The sequence below is a fragment of the Dermacentor albipictus genome, chromosome 9 (genome assembly GCF_038994185.2).
Source record: "Dermacentor albipictus isolate Rhodes 1998 colony chromosome 9, USDA_Dalb.pri_finalv2, whole genome shotgun sequence".
In the NCBI taxonomy this organism is placed as follows: Eukaryota; Metazoa; Arthropoda; class Arachnida; order Ixodida; family Ixodidae; genus Dermacentor; species Dermacentor albipictus.
Genome location: NC_091829.1, coordinates 76,329,393 through 76,349,983, shown reverse-complemented (window position 1 = coordinate 76,349,983; position 20,591 = coordinate 76,329,393). Strand labels below are relative to the sequence as shown.

At 45.6% G+C, this 20,591-nt stretch overlaps 1 protein-coding gene and 1 long non-coding RNA gene across 2 annotated transcripts in view; both read left to right on the top strand.

The window, feature by feature from the left end:
- The window catches only part of LOC139049437 (uncharacterized), a 70,600-nt gene extending 63,979 nt beyond the window's left edge, over positions 1–6,621 (top strand). Inside the window, exon 7 of the long non-coding RNA XR_011508254.1 lies at positions 6,435–6,621. This is a non-coding gene — a long non-coding RNA (uncharacterized lncRNA). The remainder of the gene's footprint in view (positions 1–6,434) is intronic.
- A 3,856-nt stretch (positions 6,622–10,477) lies between these two features.
- On the top strand, positions 10,478–18,588 carry LOC139049430 (uncharacterized). Its single transcript, XM_070524780.1, has 6 exons — positions 10,478–10,859; positions 11,717–11,880; positions 12,875–13,004; positions 15,078–15,221; positions 17,477–17,784; positions 17,869–18,588. The coding sequence occupies exons 1-6, from the start codon at positions 10,716–10,718 to the stop codon at positions 18,233–18,235; spliced, it is 1,257 nt and encodes a 418-aa protein (XP_070380881.1). The 5' UTR covers positions 10,478–10,715; the 3' UTR covers positions 18,236–18,588.
- Positions 18,589–20,591: the final 2,003 nt, after the last annotated feature.

Below are 20,591 nucleotides of genomic sequence, written 5' to 3'. Positions count from 1 at the left end.
ACGATTCTTTTAACAATCTCCAGCCCATCGTGACGACTTGACGATCGGCTGCTTTCCGTCGAGGTGCCCCTCGATGAACTTCTCCATTGTTCGCCCGCCCACAAGGCAGTGGATGCCATTTTATCTATCCTCCTGGATGGCTACTCACCTGTGCGAACGTGTTTGTCTTGGTGGCACTGTAGTTGCTTGTACGTAAAATTAGCCCACTATCCTTCATCCCTCTTGTTTCTATTGGCCTTTTCCTCTTTTCCAGTGTAGCGCAGCCAACCAGACGCCTTTGTGGTAATCATTCCTTCTCTCTATTTTTCTTTTCTCTCTCGCTATCTTCATCAGGATTACTTTAACAAAGAAAAAATGATAGAGAGAAATGATCAAGGATTGCCTTCGAACACAAATTTTGCCCAAGGAATGCAAAAAAGAAAAATACATCGAATTATTTTAAGATATATGTCGTGTAAAGGTACACCCCTTTGTCTAACCAGTTGAGTAGAGACAAATACGACATAAATATTTGTACCGCTAAAATAGGAACAGAGATCATGGTTTCCTTTGTTTTCATAACTACAAGTACAGAATTCCGCCTCGCCTTACACAGCAAGCAGTCTGTGACAGAACTGCTCTTCTCGTCGAGCCACTATGGGATAAATAGAAGAAAAGAGAATGTAGTGTTATTTTTGTAGTGTTTTGCCGTTTCGAACGCGGAAACTTCACAAACGTCGAGGGAACTTACGTTACTACCGTCTCGGGGCCCAAGAATAGCACTTATCGGCTTGGTTTCAGTAATGCATACGAAAACAGTTAAATAAAATGTGATGCAAATGCAAACATCTGAGGAGGTGTTCTGCAAACTGCTGATCGCAGCCTCTGTTGCACCACTGTCAATATCTCTTCACCACTGAAAATTTCATTCGTATTGTGCAGTTTTTTGTACGTACAATTATTCTCGATGTATCCTATCGACCCCCCAAAGCAGATGCTTTCTTCACTATTCAATTTCACGAGGCACTGCAAACTGTTACGACGTCATTTCGTCATGCGCAACTACTCTTCTTAGGTGACTAACTTTCCTGATATAACAGGGTCCGAGCCAGCCATAACAATGTCTAACAATAACCTCGAATGTAATTTGCTTAACACATGCCTCATTTTTGGTTCGACGTAGCTAGTATCTACCCCAACACATAAAAACGAACAGTGCTGTGACATACTCGACCATACCATCGTAACATACCATCCCGACTGTTTCTTCTGCACAGCATCTACCAGAGCTATGTGATCACTCAACACTGCATGCAGAATTATTCTGGCAACCACCTCAGAACAAAAAAAAAGAAAACACTTTACGATAAAGGTGATTAAAGCAGTATTGACAATGCACTAGCCGAGTTTCACATCCGGTATATTGTAGATTTTCCGAAGCGCACAGTCGACACTAACTGGACGCTTCTTGAAAATAAAATGATCGAACACGCTCAGACTTGCATACCAACTATCGGTTTAACCGACTGACTTTCGTCCCCACGGTTCAACAACACATTAAAATGACTAACCAATAAAAATAAAAGATTATTTGGCAAAGCCAAGCATTCCAATACTGCTGTTGCCTGAGAAAAGCATTACGCCAGTAAAAAGGAGTTTGAATCCTGGGCCGCAACAGCTAGACGAACTTTCTACTCAACAGCACTCCCTAACATGCTGCGAAACAATCCCAAACGATTTTTGAAATGCATTAGCCGAAATAACTGTCAACCATTATTATTATTATATGATAACGACAATAACTGTGTTCCCGAGCATAAAGTATCTGAAGTACTAAACTCTGTCTTATCTACCGTGTTCACTTCTGAACCTAACACTGACCTCAACTACCCAACCATGCCATACATAACACTTGAGGTATACGGTATCACCAAGCTAATAGAATCCCTGATATTCACATATGATATTTCATATGGTATATAAAGCATCAAATGGCCCAACCAGACAAATTGATCATTCGCTTCCGCTCGCCTGCATACACAGTCGAAACTAAGCTTACAGCTTTCCTTCAAACAAGACGACCTTTATCAACATTCTCCTATTACATCCTTATTTTGTCCCTCTCATTGCTGTACTGGTTCGTTTTTCCACAGCATGGTCCACAAACTCGGTGTATGCATTAGCTTTGGCCCCTTCTTACACTGTCTAAATCATACTTCAACCCTCACAGAGCGAGAGATGTTTGCGCTGCTTGCGGTTACAAGCCTGCAGTGGTATGAAACCAACTTGTTTGGTCAAACGGGTTGCTTTGAAGCCATAGAATGAAGTTTGTGGGCTTCTGCGGAGCTCACTCGCGGTATGTTAGGACAGCTCCAAGCCTGTTCACATGGTCACCACGCACGCAAAAATCCTTCGCTGCACTGTGTGCTGGTGGAAAATTGCGTGCTCGGTATAACAACTGCGTTGGTTGCCGCCCATGTGACTAACAGACGAGGTTTCGGGGTTAGATATTTACACACACCACCATCCGCGACCCCGCCCCCCCCCCCCCCCTCTTTGAGAATGTTATTACGACAACGTCAGCACTCTGCACTTACGTGAAGCAAGGAAGTTCAAGTAATTACCAATGGCAGCCTTCCGCTCCAGGCCTAATTAAGTTAGGAACAAAGACGACCACAAAGGCCACTGTCGACAAGCACACGCCAGGAGCCGCTCACACTAATTGTCGCACCAATTAGATTAGGCCCACTCGACGCCCCAGTAAAACTGTTCATCAACAGATTCACCCTTTATTTATTTTTTTCGTGTTAATATACATTCTCTATGATGAATACTTGACTAACTGTCTTTCTTATTTCCTGTTTGATGGGCATTTCCATTTAAACCACAGCGCACCCATACACTGCTTACTTGTCCCTATATATATGATTACTTGGTACTCAGCTTCGACTTAGTACCGTGTTTGCGCGATTTAGCAAGCACTTCGTCTGGAGAAAGCGACGCTCGAAGACATCGCAGGGTGGGTCCACGGTGCGTGGGATGCCCTTCTTGCAGACGATGGTTGCGGGAGCCTCCTATAGGTTGGCATTTCTGATGCATTATATAAAACTGAAGATGACTTTCTGCTGTCGGTAGACAGGGAAAAGGAGGTGCCGTCATACTCCGACAGTCACTAGCCACTAAGATTCAACAGTGTGCGTCTCTGTGTGCCTTTGTATGTTCCGTAATATCGTTTCAACGTGGTAGGCGCCGACTCAGGCTTCGTTACTTGATGTCCGAGGTGTAATCGGCACCAAGCTATTTTTTCTATATTTAACGGTAATATACGTGCGCGTAAATATCGTGCAAATACTGTATATCCTTCATGGTGCAAAGAAAAAAATGAGCGCATTTTGAACGTAACCAGCCGAGGGCAAGTTCGCGTTAGTAAATACGTTTTAAATTTTTATTGCAAGCACTGTTCGATTCGGTTTTACAGAAACCGTCTTCCATCTTCGCAAATACAATAACTACAGCAGATTCTCTTAATATGTGTCATGTAAAGAACGTAACTATATTAACAGAAAGCTACCACTATTGCTCCCCCCCTTTCCACTTAGTTAGTACAAAAACACTGTAAATTCACCTTATAGTACGGGAACGTAATATCAAGCAAAGGCACAGAAAAGCAATCTTTAGAAGAAATAATAAATTCAAGCGGAAGTAATTTCTGGAGGCTTGAAAACGGGCGTAGACGGCAGTTTGTAACATATACGTCATAAAATGTAACGGCAAAGAGTCAGCTGAACGTCACGGTTGAACAAGCGCGAAAAAAAGAAACAAGGGCGTTCTTTCGTCGAATGCCTCGAACAGACGCTTGGAAAACTTTCGCAATTATATAGACATGTTGCTTATTAACCCGGCCTTTCCATATTCCCCATGGTATATTTTGGTGCCATGAACATACAATGAGTTCGCTCTCCACTTCTCAATATATTTGTCACTGCTGTGATTAGCTTAGTTAGCCTGAACAAAAATCCCGCGCTTTACGAGATAAAAAGCCTGTCAACGCACGACAGTACATAGGGTGTTCCAGCTAAGGTTAGTCATGATGCTGAAAAAAAAAACATTTGAAAACACGGTGCAAGGTACGATTGTAAGACCTACGGAGTTCGGTCTTCCGGCTTCTGACGAACGAGCACAACCAGACGTTTAATCATGCCTTGCGCCGTGAATTTGTAATTATTTTTATTATAAAGAGATTGGCTAACGTTAGCTGTGACATACTATATATTCCATCTGCTTTGCGGAAGGGCTACGTTCAGAAAAAATTCAGTCCACTGTGTGGTTCGAACATTTATTGCGGTAGCAAATATATGGACACTCCAGGCGCATTTTTGCCGTCGCCGCCGACATGATGCTCCGTATATATACCAAGGGTGATAACATCGTCGCCGAACGTATGCTGTATCTGCGACTTAAAGCACGCGAGGAAAGGTGGCGATCGCGGCTCAATCTGGCGCGCGCGAAGGGTAAAGCCGGGGGGGGGGGGGGGTCAAATGCGCTGTCTTTCGTCGCGCTTAGGGCCGATTTACGCTCGAGCCGCCCATCGCCGCAAGCCGCACCGCACGCTTGCGGTCGCTCGAAAAATTGCACGTATCCAGCACTTGTGCACAAATTACCACTTACACTGTGTGCACAGTGTATACCTTACACATTGTAAACCGAAATTTGTGCACAAGTGTTTGATACGTGCAATCTTTCGCGCGACCGCACGCCGCACCGCACGCGTGCGGTGCGGCTTGCGGCGATGGGCGGCTCGAGCGTAAATTGGCCGCAAAGACCCTGTGGGGATGGAAGGAAGGGCGGGAGGCAGGGGGGGGGGGGGCGGCGTCGTTGTGCTCCGGCAGCAACTGCGCATTTCGCGACCGGGCGCAAAGTGACCTTACAACCGCGGTTCAATCTCACGCGATTTATATGGAGGACAGCGGGGAGGCAGCTCGGGAGGTAGGGGGGCGGCTTCGACTCCGAGAACAACTGCCTACTTTGCTACCCGCCGTGGTTGCTCAGTGGCTATGGTGTTAGGCTGCTGAGCACGAGGTCGCGGGATCGAATCCCGGCCACGGCAGCCGCATTTCGATGGGGGCGAAATGCGAAAACACCCGTGTACTTAGATTTAGGTGCACGTTAAAGAACCCCGGGTGGTCAAAATTTCCGGAGTCCCCCACTACGGCGTGCCTCATAATCAGAAAGTGGTTTTGGCACGTAAAACCCCATATATTAATTGCCTACTTTGCATGGCCGCGCGTGGTCGCATGCGCCGTATCTTGAAAGGGATCTGCAGACGGTTCATACCTTCGTGCGCGCCTGTTCCCGCCGCTCTTGCGTTGAAGCGATGGACCGCATGAAGGTCACTTCGCTCGCTGCTGCTGCCGCACTTGCTCGCACCAGCGTCCAGCGTTTTGACAGCCAGTGTCTACGCTCATCGAATGTGGTATTTTCATGTTTGCTTGTGCGCTGACACCACGCTTATTCAGTTAGCGAATGTCTCCAACTTTACACGGCCGATAAAGCTACTGTCCTTACTTCGTATGGCTGTCGACTAATCTGCTATCGCAATCGATGCTGCGAATTTCAGGCGAAACTGCGACTTTTTTTGTTATCGAATTGCTGTGAAGAGTATACGGATGCTGTGACCACTACGCTATAATGACTACACTGAAGCTGTTTTAGCTCCCACAATGCCACCACTAGTTGCTCTAGCGTAATATTTTTGGGCATGCAGCATAAAAGAGCAAAGACCTTGTTTAGCCACTAGAAATTATCCTTAATGTCATATTCCAATCCCACCTGCCGCACAATTTATACCTCAAATTATTTACAGCATGCCCCCCATTACTCGTGACATAACTACCACAACACACATTCCACATAACGTCTGTTACAAGCAATATCGGCAGATATAAACATCAATATTTGTGTACGTACCTGAAATGAGTGATTGTTACAGAAGGTATACTCCTGCAGCCTACGTTGACGTGAGAATAAAAAAAATTATCTCGAAGAGGCAGCGTGTTGAAACCAAACATTCGTGGTTTTACCAATATGAGAAAAATTTGGAGGAACCTAAAGGCCGCCAGTCCGACGCAGCGTGAGCGTCAGCCGCTGGCGACATCAGGTTCGTCAGGTTACGGTGGCTAGGGTGCCTCGATGTCTTCCTCGTCCGCCGCTTTGTACAGGGCGGAGGCAACCGCCGCCATTCTCATGCTCGGTAAGAGGGACGCCATCAAAACGTGGTAAGGGTTCACGTCTCGACACGCGAGCTGAATATGGTAATGGCGGTTTTGGAGACGAGAGCTTCGTCAAAGAACGGCTCCAGACTGTATGGAGCGCCGGGCGAGGAGGACATTGAGCGAGTGAAACGCGATGGCACTCAAAGATCGCTGACTGCTTCTCACGCTTCCCGGCAACTGCAGGATTCAACAACCGAGCTGCGGCCGAGCCGAGCATGGGACTTATTACAAGCACTCGTGACATTCTTCTACAACAACGGCAGGAACGCAGAGTCTACGGTCATCACACAAGGCCCTTAACGGACAGCAGAGTATGGACTGGCGAAGCATTCAAACAACCAGCTTCACCAAACTGCATCTACTCAGTAAAATAAACCCAACTAGGTTGCTGGGCGTCCGTCCATGGTGTTCCAACAAACCCACACTACGACATTCACATGTTACTAACCCATACATAAACACACACCCACTCATGTTAAATAGCCAGTGGGATAGATGGCTTGCGGACGAGAGAAAGAAGAGCCAAGTAGCTCTCCTGGACCAAGCCCAGTGAGCCGCTCGCTACAGTGGAGCCCTGGACTAAGGGCGCAACTCCGCTCACCTAATTTTCTTTTTGAGAAATAAAGTTTCTTTCCTTCCTTCCTTGTGGCAACTGCAGCTTATGTACTGTTTACCGGGAAATGTCAGCTGCGAACACTATGCACGAAAGCAAGCTTTCTGGTTGAAACGCGACCTCTTGCGAGGGCCAATGTTTTGTTATTGTTTCGCACTTTTAATATTTCAGTCTGAGAAGACTAAACATATAAGGCATGTGCTGTCCCTATTATGTTTCATGACATTTGTTCTTGGGCTGAATTACTCAAAATTCCGAGGACTAATATTGTAAAGGATTCAAGACAAAGTATCAGCAACTTTGGTGATGAAGAATTTTGGTGGCGTATATAGAATATTTAGGGTAGTTCTCGCTCACGTAGCCTCAGCGTCGGCTACAACGCTGACACCGGATTTTCTGCGGCACGGGGCCCTTAACGCTGTCGCGTTAATAATTATAATTCTACTACTCCGAAAAGCCTACTACACAATAAACCTGAACAACCTTCGCCCTTTTAGCCATGAAAATTATCAACCTACACCCACACACATCACTGAACATAAACTTGTATGCATCATTATTGTTGGCACCTTCCTAACGTTTACAAGAACAACCAATCTAAGTATACTTGCACTCGAACCGAAAGGATTATAATAATACAAATTTTCGGCAATTCTCTGTAGCTAGCTGGTGGCGGAAAGATCGAACGTGAGCCCAACGCGTGCACAAACCCTTTGCTTATGGTTAGAGCTAAAGCAGCGTCCTGATAAATGGTCTCATCGGATTCAGACTTTCACCCAGAGGAGCAGAACAAAGACATCGCCAACAGATCTTCCACAATAAAGTTCCCGGCACTCTTATGTGCTCAAATATAAGCGAGCTAGAATCACACGAACCACCCATCCAGGATGTGACTAATGACCGTCGGAGTAAGGAAGTTGGTGGCTACCTAGTTTTATAGCAAGGAAGTTGTTTCCTCGGTAAGCACGTCGCCCGTTTCCAAGTAAATATACGGGTTATACTTCTTGACATAACTGTTACCCGCGTTCTTCCGTCTCCATGAGGCAACTTATAATCGACGCTATCGTCTGGATGGCCTAATGTTAACCGTAGATAGTTTTGGAGGTGTCAGAACGCGGCTACGGCATGCTCAGGTGCATATAATTGGATTACAAGGCACTCAATCTCATCCCCCTCTCTGTAATAGTGTAAAGGCGATATAGTCAAAGGAGCAATAATGAGTGAACTTTGAGCACATCGTACACCACACGTCGCATAACTTGGTACCATGACACCCTTTTTTCCGTGAAATGTTGACAACGCAAGTGAGACGACTGCCTCTAGTTCCTCCTTTTGTGGTTTATTTTTCTTATCACACTAAGGGCATGCTCAGGCACAAATTATTTTTTAGGGATAAATATTGCAGCTGAAAGCCAATCGGCCCACTCTTCTTTACTTTGTGGAGTTTTCTCTTGGCTCTTATCTCAACACAGAGTAACACGCCAGAGACAAGCTTCTCCAGTACGCCTCATTGCTATTTTTCTCACTAAGCCTTGTTCTCTTTATCCACCTTCGCTAACCAGATTGGCCTATTGCATATCATTGTATTCTGTTGAAAAAACAATTCCAAGTGTAGCAGCGCAGTAGGCAAGAAATAGTGGCAAACCACTGAATATATAGCTTGCCTACTGACGACATACGCAGTGAAGGTTTTTTCCAGCCACTGCAAGCATGCGGTAGGATAGCGATCGTCTGATGTTCATTTGGAATTGACATATTCATCATAAGTGCGGTGAATATGATTACCATTCATCAAATATACAAACAAAGAGCATATGATGGTTTTTCAGCTCAGTACCGCATTGAGTATTGCGGTGTCTCGCGTACGGAGCGAAGATACCATCAGTGCAGGTTTCTTAATTTCTTACACCGAATTGTGATGTCACCTTAATCTAAGTACACTCTAGATAAAAAGTGTATGGACCACAAATTAGAGGAAAAAAAAACTCATTCGCAATCCACACGTACAAACTGTAGTGCACAGGAATGTTTGCCGTGCTAAGTTTGGAATGCACTCCTCAATTTAAAGTCAGGATCATTACGGGAGAATAAATAAGGTATGTCGGGGAATTCCCTCGTCCGTCTACTTTAGCCAGGGAGGCTCATACCTAACGTTAACACATCGACTGACATGTTCTCTGCCGTGTTCCAGCAGCCAAATTAGGACACTTATTTACGTAGATACTGCCTCTAAACAACCTTCCCAGCAGGTGAAAGCTGAACAAGCTTAGGAAAAAAGCCGGCAGGTCCCTTGCCCAGTGGGAGTCGATGTTACAGGAAGCAGTGCGTGGAGAGTCTACCAGGTTAACTAAACGACCATGATAGCACCAGGCGTCTCTTTCATGACCTACATGACACGCATGTCATGACATCCATGTTGTGTAGAACCTGTGATTGATGTTCGTCATATACTCTTGTCCTACTATGCCAATCTTGGTACATACCAACATCTAGGTGGCTGTTTCATGACCTACATGACACACATGTCATGACATTCATCTCATGACCTCTCATTTATATTCGCCATACACTCCTGGCATATAATGACAATTTTGGTACATACCACGTTAACAAAATGACCATGAGAGCACCAAGACGTAGACGGCTGTTTCATGACCAAAATGCACGCATGTCATGACCTTTTATTTACGTTCGTGAGACCCTCTTCTCATACTATGCCTATTTTGCTACATACCAAGACATAAGTTGCTGTTTCATGACCTAAATGACATTCATGTCATGACCTATCAATAATTTATGTCATGATAAGACGTAGGTGGCTGTATCATGATCTACATCATACGCATGTCATGGCATTGATGTCATGACCAATTATTTATATTCGTAATACATTCTTGTCGTACTATGTCAATTTTGGTACATAACAAGTTAAGGAAACAACCATGAAAGCACTAAGACGTAGGCGGCTAGAAAGATACATAAATCTATACTGTCAAAGTGGCAAACGTTTGCCAAGAAAGTCTTCGCATTTAAAATTGAAACTTTCCTATTTTGAGGATGTCTCGCTGCTCGGTTTCATTGTTGGCTTTATGTGGTGATGATTAACAAACTCGAGCCCTTCGGTTCCCCTTCTTCTCTCGTTTATTCATTTCGACGGTCTCAAATCCGGCAAGCTTTATTTCATCAGGTAGCATGCGAGTGTTTATTACCCACGTGCCTGCTCTCCTATGATCACGTGTTACGCGACATCATCGGGCAAAAAAATAAAGGATGTTCCACATAAGCCCACCATGGTTCTAAGTGGCGCTTGCTAACGCTCCTAGGGCTATATCTAGTAAACATAAATTCTCAAGTTCGTGAACGAATTGATAGCCGTCGCCGTAGCACAACTGATAGTGCAACGTACGCGTAATGCGCGAGACACATGGTGCGATTTTCCGTGCGATCGGTCGTACGGCGAGTCGTGTGCGTCTTGCCGCATGTGGCGATTCGAGACACATGGGTACGAATAGCTTTGCCGCTGAACTCCGCCCACATTTTTACTCTTTCATTGTTGCTTGACAAATTTCGGTGTTCGCCGTGTTGACGTCAGAAACAAGACTAATAAACTCGTGTATTTTTATGTTGAACACAAGAATTATGGTTTCTTCTTGTGAATTATAATCTAGTATGTCATGGTTCGCCAGAATAAATAATAGTTTGTGAATGCGACATAACTATGCCCTAAAGTTGGACGGATTCACATAGAAGTGCTGGCAACTGCGGTCTAGTCGCAGCACGCGCGGGCTCAATGCTTGGCGAGTAGCGTTGGTGTGTTGGCTTCTTCTTGTTGGCTTCGTGCTATTCTCGCAATGGTACACCTCGACCGCCGCAGAAGACTGCTTCTTCTTAAAAAGAAGGTTCTTCTGATTCAGAAGAAGAGGAAAGCAAAGCGAAAGTGGTGGGTGCGGCCGTCATGGAGAGACCGGCACACGGAAAGCGAATATTTTACGACGGTGAGTGGCGTTCTGAAGGATAACTATTTTTCACTTTTAATGAATAAATTGTACAACGCGATGGTGACTGAATAGCTAAATCCCATCACTGCTGCATGCCTGGGAAATGTTACTTTATAGTTGAGGATGTGACCTTGACATTAAGGAAGCTTCAGCACTAGACCAATTAGGATTTCCCTAGCAAGATACTTGTAAAATGCAGAAATGCTCCCGGAAAACAACCGCTAGACCGATTCGACTAAGGTTGCGTTTGAAAGGCAACGTGAAATTCTAGACGACAGAGGAAGCACAATTTGGATGTACGTCATCATACATGGAAAAATTGGCAAGTACAACTAACTTAGACACGATGTTTACAAATCGCAACGCTACAGCGAAAACAGATGTCAGAACGCTCTAACCTGTAACAGTACAGCTTACTAAAAATTCTTACGATGCTTACGGGTGTTTCGCAAAAGTCCTGCAAATTAGTAGTATTGTTTGATGGTGGTGCTATATAATACGTTCCTTTTGTACATTTGAGATGTTCACGTGCATTTAATACATTGTCATAGCTTTGTATTCTGCTAAATTACAGATTAAAACTTAGGACTAGTGTTTCTGTCCAATTTGGGAATTTCCAAGACTATTTGTAAAGAGATTGATGACCGAAGTAAGAAAACTTAGTAAATTAGTGAATTTCTCATTTTACAACAGACCTCATAAAGTTCTGTGCACTCTATGTCTAGAAAAACGTTTTCTCCATTTTCATGTAATTACAATAGCTCCTGAGCTAAAGATATATCTTGAAGCACTATTTCGGTAACACAACTTGCTGTAATCACTAAAGAGAGACCGAATGCGCATCTCTTCCTCAGATGCAAAGGATGCGTAATGGCGACATTGAATACTTCAAGAAGTATTACCGTATGACGCCGCATCAGTTCGATTTTCTGCTGAGCCTCTTGAAGGAAGACCTCCAGAGAAAGCACGTCGTCAGAGAGCCAATACTCCCTGCTGAACGACTGGCCATGACACTAAGGTAATGTATACCACATTTGTGTAAGGTGTTGCATTTGTAATAAAAGCTTTATGTCACTTTGCCACTGCGATTTCCATTCAATTACATTATCGGAACGTCTATTTGCAAGTACTAAAAGGAAGAAAAAAAGTAATGCATTGACAGGATAGATGGTTGTTATGAGTATTAAGTTTTAGTACAAGCAGGACAACAATAGAGGATACAGGACAAGGCACTACCGTCAACTAACTTATGTCAGACCCTTGGCTCATAAAAGAAACTTAAGGAGCAGGCGCAGAGGAACCATCATGATGGGCAGATTAAGAGATGAAATAATACGAATTAATCAAAAGAATCGTGTTGTGCGGAGCGTGACAGATGCAGCAAAAACGGGCACACATCCTTGTCATCCCATTGGTTGTGTGACACAATTGTATGAAGCAACAGAGCGATGAATTGGGCTGGTTGGTGCACATTCATTGTTATTGCGCTATGAGCAGCACACACTAATGGGGACAAATGGCGACTGACTCTGACTGAACACGCAAACTGACACAATTAGAGCTATCATTTGCACAATGTGCGCATGGTGTCATTAGAGCTGATTCTAAACTTTACGTATCAAGGTTGTGCAGCCATGTATCACAAAGAATTAAGAAACCTGTTTGCGGAAAGAAACATTCCAAGTTTGTAAAATGTACTGTTGGTATACTTTATAAAATTCACTTTACCTGTGACAAAGCGTCCATGGGCCAGACTGGCCACTGTATGTATGACTGAGAGCACGAGCCGCCTCTACCAACAGAAACTGCAATTAGCACAAGACGGCAATATGTGCATGTGTCAAGCTGTTTTCTAAGAGACTGTGATATTGAAAAGGAGCCAAGACACCACTGCCTGAGAATTGTCAGAAACGAATTTAAGAGACTTCTTTTAAATTTTGTTCTTAAGCAATAACAATTTTGAAATTGTCTGCTACAAGCTTTTAAAGTTGCCATTCTCACCCCTGTTGCAGGTACCTATCGTCTGGTGATGCCATGCAAGATATCGCCCTTTCGTTCAGAGTGGGCATATCAACGGCACGCATGGCTGTCCGGGTCACATGCCGGGCACTATGGAGCAGACTGCAGCCGCTCTACATGCCGGTTGGTATTCTCTGTTAAATCTGTTGCAGGCAATCACTTTCAATGTTCAAGCCCTAGTTGTACTTACAAAAAAGGCAATTCGACCTTGTGGTGTAGGGGTTGAGGGACGGACTCCGGGATGAAAACCCAACTTGGGAGGATTTATTTTACATTATTTACAAGGAGGTGAGCGACAAGTAACATTTGTACAGTCATTACGGGCCGGCAGCAACTCGGACGCTGCGGCCCGCGGCAAGAAGTTCGAGAGAGGTGAATCAGGGAATCGGGGCATGTCCCAGCATGCTCAGGTCTCTCTGGAAGGCTTCTTATAAACCCTTCGAGCACTGTAAGTCACGTCATGTTTGACCAATGGGAGAGTCCGCTCCGATGACGCCACTTTCAGCCAATGGTAGGCGCCCGTGTCGCGGTGTCACACCTGGCGGCTCTCTGTGGTCTTGCCTCGCAGACTGGCAATGAATGCACTTCTAACCAGGAGAAGGGGAGGGCTGCTCATGTTCCATTGTCCGAGGCCCACCTGCTAATCCCGGCGGCGCACGAACTTGTTGGCACGTGAACTTGTTGCCTTAAACTTGTTTGCTCGGCCGCTCCTCTGGAATGTGCTTTCCTGCTTCGGCATTCCTCAATTAGCTGTGCTGCGACTCGAAGTGGTTTGGGGAACTCGAAGTAATCGCAGGAAACAGCTCCATATCTAACAGTGGTCATAACAAACCTAGACAAGCTGAGGAAGGCAGTAAAGAAATGCGATGGAGACAAACTTTAGGCATTTATTTCTGGAAACACAAACCGAACTGTACGCTTAGAACATTAGTACTCATTAAAAAGGTTGAAGAGGGGGCGTGGCAAAGAACTGTATAAAGACACCTACAGTGCAAGGTGAACACTTTTCCCGGGTGACCCTTTCAACATCAGCAGTTTCATGACCCTGGTAGACGAACTCTGACAAGAATTGTCAGAAGCCATGGTAGCCTTTTCCATTGACATAAAGGACGGTTCTACTCAATTCTCAATATGAACTTGTCGCACTTAGAGACTTGTTGAGAAATCTGGTGAACTGCCCTTCCAGGCGACATGTAGTGTAAGTGTAGAAGCCTTTTAAAGTCGCTAGGCAAGTATTTGTCTTCAACACTCATTAGAAAGTTTTATGTACCCAAAAAGGGAGTTTGCATCGGGTCATGTATAGCACCGCTGCTTCGCAATATCTTTCTAGCAAACTTTGACAGCAAGCTTAAACAAAAATTAGTCGAGCACATGCTTAGGATATTTAGGTACGCTGATGTTTTTCTGATTACGTCCCGCATGTTTCCCAAATGTGTTGCTGCCTTTTCAGTCTAACCATTCAAAGCTATTCAAGAGAGGAATTGTTAAATTGTTTTCAAAGCTCATTAGGTAAGAGTTGCTCACACACACTATTATGACAGGTTTTCGATCACTGCAACGTCTGCCGGGAGCTGGTTATCCCCAGGCACTGCAAAAAGCTGTGTTCGAGGCACAACTGAATTACTTTTTTTTTTTCTACACTCCTTAACCTGCCAAAAAGATTGTCAAATGTGAGGAATAGTAAAAGTGAGGTCGTCATTTCAGATCGTGCATCATGTCACTAGTAGTATTTCAGTGGAAATGTTTAACAATGCGTAGGAAACTGCCGATAAGATCGATCAATTTCTGTAAGCGTGATAAAGAAAGGGTTAACTTGGGGCACAACTTTCTTGGGAAGTTTCACGCTCTATTACATTAAGGGAGTTCGTGGGTGCCCCTGTGACACAAGTATTACAACACTGAAAACATAGCTTTATTCACTGCAATTACTGTATTAGGTGAAGCAATCGTGATGCTGATTCTTAAGAGTGCTGTAAATTGGGCCACATAATACACTCACCAGCAGCTGTGGCTTTAAGGTATTGCATTGTTAGCTTGTGCAACATGCCCATAAGAGCATTCCGTATTGTGTTATCAGTCACCTGACACACCTGGTGAATCTGAAAATGGCATTTCTCAGCTTGCAGTACACTGACAAAGTACTACCATTAGCTGTGAAAACTGCTTCATGTTCCTTTTTTTTTTTGTCGCATACAGAAACCCGAGACTGCCACGTGGCTGAAGATTGCGGAGGGCTTTGGGCATACCTGGCAGTTTCCAAACTGCCTTGGGGCTGTTGACGGCAAGCATGTGCACATCAAGTGCCCTGCCAAATCAGGAAGCATGTACTTCAACTACAAGGTTAGTATAGTTTGCAATATACAACAGGTAACCTGAAGCAATGGGTCAGGCCAGTTGGTTTGCAACGAAAAAAAGAAGCTTGTGGGATTAACTAGTCTGCAACTGCTTATCTTCTGCCTTGAATAACAACACCAGGAACACAACAGGGAATGAACCAGCTTGCAATGTGCAAGGAATGCTTTAAACAAAGCTTGGATAAGGTGTAAATGTAGAAATCGGAAAGAAGTGTCAGAAAAAAATCCAACCTTTCTTCCTCAAAGGCCATGAGTTGTAGTACTTTCACTAATCTCCGTGCTCATTTTTTTCTTGTGGAAGTTTCTACATCCTTTAGCACATTCCACACGCACAATGGGGAACCAGCGCTAAAGTTTTCACGGCGCCTGCAGCGCCGCCCTGGCGGTCAGAACGTGCACAATGCAGCCTCCCCTGCGGACAAAAATTGCGTTGTGTGCCCTTAAAGTCGAAGGAAAACAAAAGGGCGCCGACGATACTGTTGCGTATACAAGTGCCACAACTAAGTCGGGATGAGGGAGGGTGTATCCTTCTGCGTCTTTCCATCTAAACCCTACGAACAAGAACGGAGGCGGCGTTGGATCCAAGCAGTCAGGCGAGCGGAGTAAGCTCCCGTCTTGTTGCCCTGTCAAGCTGTGTCAGGCTGGTTTCTAAATCAAATTTCGCGTGTATCCTTGGTTTATTCGATAGTGAAGACGGTCAGCCATGGCAGACAGTACTAAACAGCAGAATCTGCAGTCGGTATTTCGTCGGAAACAAAATGAGCAATAGCATGCACCATCCGGCATATGTACCATTTTTCCTTCGCAATGCCACTGCCAAGCCCCTTCCAACGCCACCGCACCAAGTGAACAATACGAAAGGTAAAAATTATCCATTCATTGCCAAGAATTATGTGGGAGGGAAGCTGCCTTGTAATACGAGTTGTATGCGCATAGTGCAGGCGCACGCGCGACTAAGCCACCTGTTTATAAACATGCGCATGCGGATGAGGACTCGGCGCTGAGATGCATCCGGCAAATTTATGTAATCAGTGTTCAATGTAGCCAGGATTGTTACGGATCAAGCAGCGGAGCACTCAAACCTTTGCTTGCGCGAGTCAGCTGATGCGATAAAGCTTTCTTCTCCATTGACTGCTGTGGCGAAGTAAGATCAGAATTTTTTATGTCTAGCCAGAGAAATATGGAATATCTTCAGGCCAACTAATACTTACGTAACCATAGCGCAGTACGACCAGAGCCATAACTGCTAGATTTCGAGGCAGACAGCCACGCAAGCATGGCATCGATACACGACGCAACCGTTAAAGAAACACACGTGCTCGCCGCGACGCACTGTGAAAAATATATAAAGCTTAAAAAGCTTCTTTCGTCATTTCTTCACTTGATGGCGCTAGCTTCTTTACAAAAACTGTCCACTTGAAGCGGCGCGAAAACGGAAACATACGAACAATACGGCTGCGTCTGGTTGTGTGGCTGGAATATGCCGCGTTTCGTCGCCAGGGCGGCGTGCAACGCACTCTTTTCGACGCGCCGCCTATCCAGCACTGGTTCCCCATACCAGAGACCCGTAGCTCCTCACTACCCAAACAAACAGTTACAGATAACACACAGCTATTTGACTTGGCATGCTTCATTCCTCTTTTCTTTTTCTTGTACTGTCTGGGCCTTTGGCAACAGTGGCTCTGATTTGTAATGTGTAGGTGCTTACAATGCCTCCTTTACTATATATGCCTGCCGCGTGAGCTGAGAAGCTGGTTCCTGCCCCTCTCCTCTTTACTCTTCCCCACCCGGGTCGGCTGCGTGCGCTAGCTGTGGTGCCCGCTGCAAACCTAAATCACACAGCCCTGCCTCTGAGATTTTAACGGCATCTTTTGCGATCCCGGAGGCTGTACTCATGGTCTCTCATCAAGCCATTGGTCGAGCGCATGCCAGCCTAGTAATCGTCACTTCCTCCGCAACAGAAAGTGGGCAGGCTGCGAGCGCCGTCTCTCTGCGACTACCCTGAACTACGGGAACCTCTGCTCCAATGGGAAGACTAGCGACGCGACAGGAATCTAGTAAAGGAGGCATTAGTGCTTAGCTCAGTGCTTGGATAGTGACAATACAGGGAGCAGTTTCTGACTGCATGAGCTGGTTGTACACTTGTTGGTGTGTTATGCTGCTACTTGCTTTGTAAATATATTCTTGTGCATGCTCTCCGCAACATTCTGGTACACTCTTGTGATTGCTTGTTTATTGCAGGGCACTTATTCCATTGTGCTTCTTGCTGTGGTTGACAGCAACTACAAGTTCGTTGTTGTTGACGTGGGTGCATACGGCAAGCAGAGCGACGGGGGAGTGCTTGAGCAGTCCATATTCGGGCAGTTACTGGACAAAGGCAAGCTGCAACTTCCCCGGGACCTTCCACTACCGAACACAGCCTTGCCAGCTCCTTGTGTCTTTATCGGGGATGAGGCCTTCCAGCTGAGAACCGATTTTTTGAGGCCATACCCAGGTCGAGGATTGGAGGCCAGCAAAAGGGTATTCAATTACCGCCTCAGCAGAGCAAGGCAAGTTAAAATGCTTACCACACTGCTTTGTAAGAACTGAAGGCTCATTATTTACCGCGAACCTTCTTTTTGTGCATCATGCAGAAGGTGTGTCGAGAATGCTTTTGGAATCCTGGTGACCCGGTGGAGGATCCTCGGAAGACCAATGGGGGAAAGCCCAGGAAATGCTGAGCAGGTGGTGAAGGCACTGTGCGTGCTTCACAACTTCCTGATAGACGTGCGCACAGGGAGTGATGACTTTTATTGTTGGCCCGGTTATGCGGATTCAGTAAGCTCATCGGGTCAACGACAAAGCGGCCAGTGGCGGCAATTACTTGTACAACCACCCATGCAGGTGGCCCGCACCACGGCACACAACTTCAGTCACATGGCACGATATGTCAGGGACATATACTTGCAGTACTTCAACAGCACTGCAGGGCGTGTTTCCTGGCAAGACGCCGTGATCTGAAGTTGCAGTCTTGGTGTCGTGGTGCCTTTCTAAAAGTGAGTGGTCTTTGTTGAGCTTGTGCATCAAAATGCCAAGGCATTTAGTAGCCACAGATAAATTGTCTGCCAAGTCCTCCATTTTCTTCCAAGGAAGTAGAACGTGATAGCAACCGTCCTTGTTAGTTATTGCTTTCTCGAACTGTTGTAGTGTCACTTCACTGTCTATCATGCGATGCTGCACAGATCGCGATGTCTATTTTTCTGGACAACTTTTGGTGTTTTCAGAAGCACATATGCTGTCACTGTTTCTCAACACTGAAGTTAATCGAAGTACTCCAAAAGACTTTGTAACTTTCTCTGCTTTCGTCATCCGAAGCACTGAGTCAGTCTCTGCTTGATCCGTTGATACCACTTAGGATGCTGTCGTTGGCTTGCCAAGCTCGTGAAATTTAAGCGCCAATTCTGACAGCAAGACTCACAATAGAGTCCCATGGGTGTAGGCTTGTGCCAAGAGTTTGACTGAGACTTGGTCATAGAGATCTCGAAGTTGCCTGACATTCAAAGATGACGAGACTGTACCGGATCTCAAAGGCTTCTAATGTGCTCTTGAACAATTATACTTTCAGCTCCAAAACATTTCATGAGAATATCTATGGGGTCCTGATAGCACTCTTCGGTTGCTTGGAGTACAGATATGGCCGAAGTGGCTGCTCCACTGAGTAGTACAACCACCCACGCCAGGTGAACCACCCATGCCACTCAGGTAAATAAAATTGTCCATAGTGCAAAGCTCTTCCTTAATGTGCAGGGGCGTCTGTTGTGGTACAGCATGCAGATATTCTAGTCCTGCAGGCATAGTGCCCATTGGGCAAAATGGCCCGAGGTATTTTTCAAGAACAACAGCCCGCGTAGTGCAAGGTGGTCTGTAACTACATCAAATGGACGGCCATACAAATAAGGCCGGAACTCAGAGCTTAGATGATGGCCAGGCATTATTTTTCTCTCGCAGGGTAATTTGTCTTAGCTTTCGTAAGAGTATGACTTACATAAGCCACAACATATTCAGGAAACCCTTGTTTGCGCTGGGCAAGAACATTGCCAAGGCCAGCACCACTGGCGTCTGTGTCGACCTCTGCAGGAGCTGATAACTCGTGACGGCGAAAAAAGATGTTGGCAAAAGACAAAGCCTTGTGAAGGCCTCGTCTCTCTCGGACGATCACGAAGTAAGGAGCCCGTTGCTGCTAAGTCGTTGGTTCACCACTGCAAAGGTGGAGCCTCTCTAAGTTTCCAAGTAGGCTTGTGATGTCTTCGGTGGTTGATACCTATTGGCTGACTGCCAGCAGTTCCAAGGAGCCTGGCTTCCCATCAGGACAACCTTCACTTTTGCGTCGCTCAATTTCAGCAAGTTTCCGTGTCACTATGTGGCTTGTGTCAGCGGTGCACTGCGATTCTTGAAGTTGGCGCAATTCAGAGAACACAACATTACGAAGCTCGTCAACGTGTAGTTTGTGAAAGCGCCAAGTTGTGGATAGAAGCAGAACACGGGCTAGGCGCTCAAACAGTTAATCAAAAGTTCACACTTCTGCCAAGGGTACCAAGGCAGAATCATGCCACAGCATGTCCGAAGTACTTGTGCCACCCTTGATCTCATCCGCAACATCGCTTTGCAAAACCGAGTCAGTGGGTTCCTTGCTTTGCTTACGGCACTTCTTGAAAGGTGCGGTGTTGTCATGCTTCTCAGCTGGCCTTATTCACCATTTTTTTTTTCTCTTTCGACTGATAGCTTGGGCAGTCTGGAAATATAGTGGGCACTGTATATCTGGAGACGGGTGCTTTCCGGGTTGTGCAAAGCAAGACATTACCACTATAGACAGCTTTCCAGGTTTCGTTCACCAAATGTGCCTTGAAGTATCGTTTGCAGAGATGGTCAGTAGATTGCAGTGTATAGTATGGTATTCCTCCATACCCAAAGTCGCTCTTCTTTCTGCACAGAGTACGAAAGTTTTCCGGCACACAACTTGTACCCTGCCGTGCATCGTGGGGCGAAACACTTTTTCTCCATCGCTTCTATGGTTGCTCGCACCTCATAAATTCACACGGTCAAGGAAAATTGTCAAGGATTGCGAATAGTTTCCCAAAACAAAGGAACAAAGACATTTCGATGTCAAACATGGCCTCATGGTAGAGCAGACTGAAGTGCTACCCCACAGATTTACGCCTACTGGTATAGGGAAGGCGAACTTGTTGGAACAACTTTTCTACGTGGCTGCTCCGCTGCACCTTTGGGCCGACCTGTCATCTTCCTACATCGTGGTCAGGGGCTATATGATGCTGGCAAAATTGCGTACGAAGCGTCTGAAGAGCACAATATCATCATC

Bases quoted from the DNA above. Each gene is read 5' to 3' on its own strand.
- LOC139049430 (XM_070524780.1), top strand. From the start codon at position 10,716: ATGGTACACCTCGACCGCCGCAGAAGACTGCTTCTTCTTAAAAAGAAG. The intron at 13,005-15,077 runs GTTGGTATTCTC...TGTCGCATACAG, and splicing joins TGCAGCCGCTCTACATGCCG to AAACCCGAGACTGCCACGTG. The intron at 15,222-17,476 runs GTTAGTATAGTT...TGTTTATTGCAG, and splicing joins GCATGTACTTCAACTACAAG to GGCACTTATTCCATTGTGCT.